Below are 9,099 nucleotides of genomic sequence, written 5' to 3'. Positions count from 1 at the left end.
TTTTTATGGTTTATGAATGTCCAAAAAACATTGAAATATATGTATAAGACTTCAATGAGAAGATATGGTTGAATTTGAGCTAGTTTATCGCGAAATAAGATAATATATAACTCTCTTTCATGGGATTCTTTCTAATATGAGTAAGTATCAGAAGAGCGAGCGTTTAAGGTTAGTTGAGAAGTAGCTCACCTCGTTATCAATGGCATCACGTTAGGCCACAGCGACAACGCAGGTAACTATTAAGGCAATGAGCTAGCAAGGCACCATAGTCCCGCTATTATTAGAATAGAAACGGATCGATGTTTCATACTTCTCGTGTGTTCTACTCGTGGACAGCTGGGCTACGCGGTAGCTTGATCAGCGCTAGGTTAGCGTGGGCTCTTATACTGCCGCAAGATACTTTTGGCCCAAATCCGATCGTAAAAAATCCAGGTTTTGCACTCAAAAGTTATGAGAGATCTAACAGGCTATTGCACTATCGGCGTTCACGCTGTAAGGCGGAGAGTCTAAACTGATGAATGCTACAGAAGCTGTATGGAAGAACTTGATAGAAACATTTTAACACTTCTTTCTTGATCTTGATTATAGAGGTTTGTAAAAAGTAAAGTTGAGAGTCAATTTGATATATAATCCCACATATTAAAATATATAACTATTTTTTTATCAACTATTTGCACTACAAATGCAATATATCTATACTTATAGACACACACACAAACAAACACCGATTTTAATGAGAGTTGCCAAATATATTTAATGTCTCATGTACCTACATACAAACTAACTAATTTTAAGCTAACTATTTGGATACCGATCTATGTATTTATATGTATGTACAATCGTATTATTTACCTTTTATATGACTAACTGTTTTTATATGTACATATATATTGTATGTATATTTCAAGTGGTGTTATTTGCCCTTTATACTCGTATAGACATTTATATTACGACGCGTCTGTAATAAAATCAAGTGTACCGTTGAAGAGTTTGCAAATTTGTACCTAAATTGTAAAATACTTTTTGTTTTTTTTTCGAATATCAAGCAAATTTCCGAAACTTTTTACGAATACCAAAAATGGAGCGACAAAAGCACAAACAAATATATAATTACTATTGTTGAAAGAATTTGGCTTTAAGCAGCTCAATTTAGTCAAGTAACTGTACTTAAATACATATGGTTACGACATAAGTGTTGTATTGAAGTTATATGTTGAAATTTAACTTAACTGAAACTGAAATAAATAAGAATGTATTTTTCTCTCTTAAAAATTTGCTTTATTTCTTATGATGAAAGAGAAAATTGAAAGAGGTCGAAATGCGTGAGTAAGAAGAGCTTGATTAGCTAGTCGACAAGGGTAATGCTCGAAAATTCTACGAAAAGCTGCGGAGACTAACGAAAGGTTTCAAGACCGGAGCTTATCTTGTGGAACCGAAAGTGGTGAACTAGTGGCTGTTGTTCAGATTAGAGAGAGATAGAGAAGTTATATAAGAATATTCTTGAAACATCTGGAAATGCCAAACCCGATTCCCCAATCGATGACGTGGAATAGATGTTCCTTTGCCCGTCTATGATGAGGTTTGAAAAGCAATTACCCGTCTGAAGGAAGCGACGGGAACCATTGGATTGCCGACCGAGCTATTCAAATACGTTGCACGCATCAGCTTCATTGCAAGATATGGTCGTTTGAAAGCATACTCGACGGCAGGAACCATAAAAAGGTGAACCCTACAATCGGCACCAATTACAGTGGGATAAGCATCCTTAACATCGTATATAAGGTCTTATTGAGCGTATTGTGTGAAAAACTGCAGCCTTCCGTCAACAAACTGAATGAACCTTATCAAAGTGGTTTTATACCTGGAAGATTTACCATCGACCATATTTTCATAATGCGCCAAATGTTGGAAAAGACCCATGAAAGGAGGATCGACACACCGGAAATGCGCCGAAGCCAATAAGTCTAATTTTGGTATCTCCGCAGAGCTAATACGGTTGTGTAAGCTGACGTAAAGTAATTACAAAAGCTTCATAAGGATCGGGAAGGACCTCTCCGAGCGGTTTGATACCAAGCGAGGTTTCAGACAAGGGGACATTCTATGGCGTGACTTCTTCAATCTATTGCTGGAGAAAATAATACGAGCTGTTGAGCTAAATGAAGAAGGTTTAATTCAGATTAAGTCGATTCAGTTCCCACAGGTGGAAGCAGAGGAGAGAAAGACCCCCACTCCGCAGGAAAAAAAAGAAGAATTCAAGAGCGTTAAACGGGCGGCACTCATCAGCATGTGTGGAGCACTAAGGTCCACTCCAATTATGGCACTTAACGCCATCTTGCATATATTGCCCGTGGACAACGCCGGAAGGTGTATGGCTACGAAACTTACTATCAGACTCAGACAATCTGGGTTTCTAAAAGAACACACGTCTGATCATTCGGAAATCCTTACTCACTTTGACTTCATAGCGGATCACTTTGATCATAGAATCGACAATCCGAACTCTGGCGGCTCCTTTACTGCCCATATACCGGCGAGGGAGTTGTGAGTGGAAAGAAGGTGTTAGAGAAGCGGGGAAGCGGAGGAGCTCTCTATCAAGTCCAGCTTCAGACTCCCTGACTATTGCAATGTCTTCCAGGCCGATGTAGCCTTAAGTTAGTGGTAGATTTACTGCTTCTGTGTGTAGCCTTCTTCATAGAAGTGACCATCCGCTCAGAAAGCAGAGCGGCGATACCAGCCTTGAAGTCATTAACAATGAGTTTAGAACTGGTCAAAGAGTGCCTAACCTCGCTATTAATAGCATCGAGTGTCTTTGTAATAAGACTGGTATGGCTGCCAGGTCATAGTGGAAACACAGGAAACTGTAAACCCCTATCGGTATAATGGGAGCGGGTCGGTGTTCCCGTATCGTATTGTGTTCTATTATTAGATATCTCGGCTTCGCGGAAACTTGACCAGCGCTGGGCCATCATCAGTACATGTGCTGTCGCAAAATCGATCACAAGAGATCTAGTGATCTCTTTGCCCTCAGTAAGACTAGCCTCTAACAGGTTTTGGGACTTTCAATAGGCCATTGCTTTATTGGCCTCCGCGTATTACCAGACGCCATCTTCAGAAGCTGTATGGAAGAAGATGCTGAAAGCAACTCAACACTTCTTTCTTGACTGGCCCACGTTTAAGAGTTCAAGGTATAAACACTTCGTAGCGCATATTTTCAGACATCCCACCGAGCTGACAGGAATGGAAATTAAACGCCTATGCAAATTTGTATTGGCTACTAAACGTTTTTCTAATTTATAAATTCGAACACAGGAGTTCTTCTTTTCTATGACCTCACAAAGACCGTGCGACTTTTTCCTTTTCGGAAAAATGCATTTGCCCATGAAAGGAAAGCGTTATGCAGACGTAGAGGCCATTCAAAAGGCTTGCACCGGCATACTGGCGGCCATACCGGCCAACAAACTAAAACTCTCATTCGACATGCTTTTGCAAAAAGCTGTATTGAAGCAGAAGGAGACTATTTGAGCGCCGAAAAACCATTTATGCTTTTTTAACGTTTTGTTTACTTTGGAAAACACCTTGTATAACACAGAACAGTAAACTTTGAGTGGTACAAACCACATATCGCCTGAAACAAATGCATTTTTGAGCACTCAAAACATCAATTTGGTAAGTCATCCACCGTATAATTTTAACTTCTTTTTATTCCCGTACGTAAAAGATAAACTAAGTTGTCAACGTTTTTCGTTGCCTTAAGAGGGGTTTCGATCCTCAATCAGAGTGACAAAAGCGCTTCGACAATTGGTTCATCCACAAACAAAAGTGTATAGATCTTAATAAAGAACGATTTCTCTGTTTATTTTGAATGCTACAAGCAACCATTTATACTGTTGCACCTAACAGAACTGTTATACTCTCTGCAAACATAAAACTTATTGGAATAGCTCTCTGCATTAAATTATTTCTAACGAACTAACTACAAATTACAAGTGACTTAACTTAAACATTAATACATATTAAGTGACTTAATTCGTATTGTGTAATTGTTATAAACATGAATATTTATGAACGCACTGGGTATTTATTTACAGTGCTATATTTTGTTTTTTACATATCGGCCATTCCATCAATTGGCGACGTGGTTTTGCACCCGTGGTTCTCCGATTTCGACCAAACTTTAGAATATCATATTATAGACCAGAAGAAGAATATCTGTTAACTTTTTAGTGGGCAAAGTTTCTCCACTGTTTTTAGGCGCGCAATTCAAATTGCGATCAAACAAAAAAATGACTATTTCTTTTATTTTTTAATGAGCTGAAAATTGAGTTATCGAATTTTATATAAAAAAATCTCAGCTTTCTGATAAAAATATATTTTGTATTGTAAATATTTTGTATATATACAAATCAAACCTAACCTAACCTAATAAAACTGACCTTCAAATTTTGTCTAAAATATGTCTCAATACACTTTCACTCATTTGACTCTTTAGCTTTTGTTGATCGAATTATTGAAAATTAAACACATTTTACTTACAAGTCACACACATATTCATACAAATATTTATGGCATACATGTATGTGTGCATGGTTTGTGTTTTAATGTAATTCATTTAAGTGTTCCATTAGTGAGGTGCATTTGCATAATACATTCGAGTTGCAGTTTTTTAGAGGCGATTTAAACATCCAATGTTTCAATTATATTCATGAAATACATATTTACATATGTAAAGCAACTGCATTTCCCTGTTTGCTGTCATTGATTTTGAGCTGCAGTTCTAAGCTCAGTTTAATTCCAATAATGGTTCTAGTTTGTGCGGAATTCACTCGTTCTTGGTGTTTCAAACTTGGAAAAATTGCAGAAATATTGAATAAAATTGTGCAATAATAGAGTAAATAGTACAATGTTTATGCTGCTGCGATTGTTGTGGGAGAATCTTCGAGAGTACGATAAGAAATATAAAGGTGAGAAAAGTGCAAATCCTTGACGCTTTCGGTTAACGAGTTTGGCCAGACTTTGGATACCAAACATTCAGCGGTATGATTGAATAACTTTTTTTCTTCTTCTTCTTTAATGAGGTAGACACCGCTTACGCGATTATAGCCGAGTACACAAGAGCGCGACAGTCGTTCTTCCTTTTCGCTCTTTGGCGTCAATTGGAAATTCCAAGTGTAGGCAGGTCCTCTTTCCAACGGAGTGGAGTTCCTCGTCTTCCTTTGCTTCCCTCGGCGGGTCGTCGTATATCTCGTCTCATCGTTCCATCGACTGCGGTATTCGAAGTTGCCAATGCGCAAAAGACCAGAAAACTTCCGCGGAACCTTTCTCTCGAAAACTCGTAACACTGACTCATCAGATCTTGTCATTGCCCATACCTCTGGACCATATAGCAGGACGGGGATAATTAGTAACTTGTAGAGTTTGGTTCTTGTTCGTCGAGAAGAACTTTACTTCTCAATTGCCTACTCAGTCAGAAAAGTAAGGAGAATATGTTTATCAAATATAATTTTTCTGTTTACTCTTCAAAATCAATTTCGTCGCCTTCAAAGTAGTCCATGTCCTGCAAAATTCCCTTTTGCCAACGCTTTTTTCCGTCTTCGAAACGCAAGGAATAGTATTTAGGCTTTACTAGCTTGAAGACCTTCTGCAATTCAGGTTTTTTGCCTCAATTACCGCGTCCCCACATTCGCCTTTTGAGTTTGTTGAACAGCCAGAGGTTTCACGGAGCCTAATCAGGCGAATACAGTAATTACGGAAAAAATTTGTGGGAAACAAATACAGTATGACAGCATTTGAGTGATTTTTGAGACAAAAATATTTCTCAAAATGTTTTTCCAACGCTATCAGCAAGGTCTCTAGTTGTCAATTGACGATGTTAAACTACCAAGTCTTTAATGTTTAGGACGTGGCCCTTGTCGTTAGAAATTGATGGTCATTCCTTGAATAATAGTAAGGAAGCTACAAATTTGGCAGTGATCGACCGTATAAAAATGCGAATTTGGAACCGGAGACCAAATAAACGTTTGACTTGCTGTTAACCGATTTGTTCTGACCTTATCTATTTGGAGGTGAGATAAATCCGGCACTTTGACTCACAGTTTCTGATTAACTTCAACACATTTAAATCTATCGTATACCATAATATTATATTGTATCATACAATTGGGTGGAAATACTCAGTCAAGTCTTAAGAAAAGTGTCAGGCCTAATATATGCATCGGTGCTATGGAAAAGGGCCATAATGAGAAATTTTAGGTATTCCTGTTATGGATAAACTAGGACCATAGCAGTCGCTTTCTGGACAAACCGTATGTGCGTATCGCTTCAGTAAGTCTCAAGAATGTCGCAAACTGCATTTCTCTCGACATTTAACGCTTACTTTTTAAAATACTGTCCTTTCCATAGGCTAAAACATAAACTTTCCATTCGTTTAAATAAAAACCTGCATTCCATTTAAAACCCTCTTTCAGATGAACGTTCGGAGAATTATTTTCTATTGACTACGCTGCAATTCTTTTTCATGTTAATCGCTTACTATGCCTTCGTCAAACATATTGGTCCGAAAATAATGGAAAAACGCAAAGCTTTTGACTTGAAGTACGTCTTATTGGCATACAACGCTGCACAGGTGCTCGTCAATGGCGGCATGTTTATATCGGTAAGCATATAGGCGCATATTGAAAAAACTGAATCGAATTTATTTTAATGAATTTCTTGCAGTGCATTTACATCATCTGGCTATATAAACCCTACGATCGCTTGTCTTGCATGATGCCTGATAGGCGGCGCACGGAATTCGGTATGTTGGAGCTTAAATTCGCGTACGGCTACTATTTGCTGAAGATAGTCGATTTCGCCGACACTGTGTTCTTTGTGCTACGCAAACGCCAACATCAAGTGAGCTTTCTCCATGTTTACCACCACATCCTGATGGCGTGTGGCCTTTTTTTCTCTGTGCGTTATCTGACCGGTGGTCATGGCGCATCACTAGTTATTGTGAATTTAGCGGTACATACCATTATGTATTTCTATTATTTCATATCGGCGCTGCGACCAGAGCTGAAACACTCGATGTGGTGGAAGAAACATATTACTCAGGTGCAAATTGCGCAGTTTTTGGTATTGCTACTGCATTTCACACACGCTCTCCTCGATATGGAGTGTGAATTTCCTAAGTGGGCTTTGGGTTTAGCCTCTTTTCAAACGCTTGTTATGCTGGTGCTATTCTCTGATTTCTATTATAAAGCATACTTGCGTCCGAATAAGAGAAAATTGGTGTCGCAAGCGAATGTTGAGCAAGTTTCTGAGCATAAGGAAGAAGACTTTAGTGCGGAGCAGTTGGCCGTGGCGGAAAGTAAAAAGAACACAAATTAATGTTAAATCTGTTATATTTGAATTAATGTGATGAGTTGTATTTTAGTTTAGAAGATGAAGCTTAATTATGTGCCGAAGTTCAATATTTTAGTGCTGTTGAGCTTTCATAGTCTTACTTACAGTATAGGTGCTTGACTTGGGTAACTTCCATGAACGCAGTGCCTTTAAAACTGACATCCCTTTGCGGAATGCGAACTGTTTTTGAAGCTGTCTACAGAATCTTACTCGCAGCACTGAACCAATGACAGCTTACGCTGTCTTTTCTTCATTCAATATATATTTTATAAACAGAACTATTGTATTTGTATTGTTTTTTAAGACGTTTATGTATCGGAGGTTTATTGTTGAAGCCTAAAAAGCTTACAGCTTTTCTAAGTTCGGAATAGAATCACACACCGAACCAAATTGTAGTATATACATATATGATAACAGTTGCTAAAGTTGTCTTCAGAGTGGCTTTTGCAGACCTGGCTTTATAAAGCTTACACGTTATTTCAGTAAACGTTTTATAATTCGAACTATTGTCTTCGGAAACTTATATATTTTTCCGATGTTCCTAATTGAGACCTATAAAGCTTAGAGCTTTTTAATAATACGAGTTTGTTAAAAGCTTTAAGCTGAGTGGCTTTTGAAAATCTAACTTTATGAAAGCTTACAGGTTATTACGCTAAACTTTTTTATATTCCGAACTATCGTCTTCAGAGGTTTACATATTTTTTCCATGGTTATTATTTGAGGCCTATAAAGCTTAGTGCTTTTTAAGGTTCAGTTTCGATTTTCATAACAAATTAATAATTTTGTAAAGCTTCTAACTTTTTAAGACCATTTTTGTTGCTAGCTCTAAAGCTTTAATATTCAAAAAAGTTAGAGTGCAAAAGCTTTTACTGGATTCCCTAAGTGTATGACTTTAATATACTTAAAAGTTCAGAAAGCACAAGAAGACGACAATGGATAAAAATTTTCAATCGGAAACGAAAATTAGAGTGGTTCGAATTTTTGGTATAAAATCGTGGATGTTCTACGGTTTATTCTGAACAAAAAAAAATAAATATTTTATATGATTTTTTTACAAATGGTTTGTGTATAAATATTTTATATGATTTTTTTACAAATGGTTTGTGCATATACTCATCTACCGGTAGGACAGTTTGAAGAGCACTGGATGTATATTTAAGCTAATTGAAGACAAGAAAAGAAAATCCATACCTCTATTGTAGCCATAATTTAAAAATAACCGCAACCATAATTGAAACCGTTACTTTCTCCCCAACCACTTTCTAAACATGTTTCTTATTATTTGTTGCGGCAACATTGTTGCTGAGCATGACTTTATAAATACTTGTATAAGTGCCATAATTATGCGCAAAGGTTCATACATCTGCTTGTATAACAGTTGTATAACAGCAGTTGCGCCACTGCAAACCTCTTGGAAAGCTTTCTAAATACCATAAAATTCAACTCCAGCTCCCCATAAAGTCATACATACAAACACTGTTTGGCTTTTATCTAACTGCATTTAACAGTTAACAGTCGCAACCCACCCCGCTAACCACTATGCAGCCAAGGCGTGGTGAAAAGCTCACGGGTCTGTTGCCACAGCAACGCCTTTCATTCATACCGACCGGTTTGTTATTCTTGGTGTGCGCCGAAAGCCGGTTTACCACGCAACACCAAAGCAAAATACAAAAAAAAAAATCGAAAAATAACAACTGCAGGATGCTGCTTTCACCG

The 9,099-nt window shown here is 37.6% G+C and overlaps 1 protein-coding gene across 1 annotated transcript; it reads left to right on the top strand.

Annotated features, from left to right (window-relative positions):
• Window positions 1–4,766: 4,766 nt before the first annotated feature.
• Window positions 4,767–7,372, top strand: LOC105225208 (elongation of very long chain fatty acids protein F). Its single transcript, XM_011203577.4, has 3 exons — window positions 4,767–4,961; window positions 6,465–6,652; window positions 6,715–7,372. Exons 1-3 carry the CDS (start codon window positions 4,901–4,903, stop codon window positions 7,366–7,368), a joined length of 903 nt encoding a protein of 300 aa, XP_011201879.2. The 5' UTR covers window positions 4,767–4,900; the 3' UTR covers window positions 7,369–7,372.
• Window positions 7,373–9,099: the final 1,727 nt, after the last annotated feature.

This window comes from Bactrocera dorsalis, chromosome 4, assembly GCF_023373825.1.
Source record: "Bactrocera dorsalis isolate Fly_Bdor chromosome 4, ASM2337382v1, whole genome shotgun sequence".
Taxonomy (NCBI): Eukaryota; Metazoa; Arthropoda; class Insecta; order Diptera; family Tephritidae; genus Bactrocera; species Bactrocera dorsalis.
This window is presented reverse-complemented; position numbering and strand designations above follow the sequence as displayed.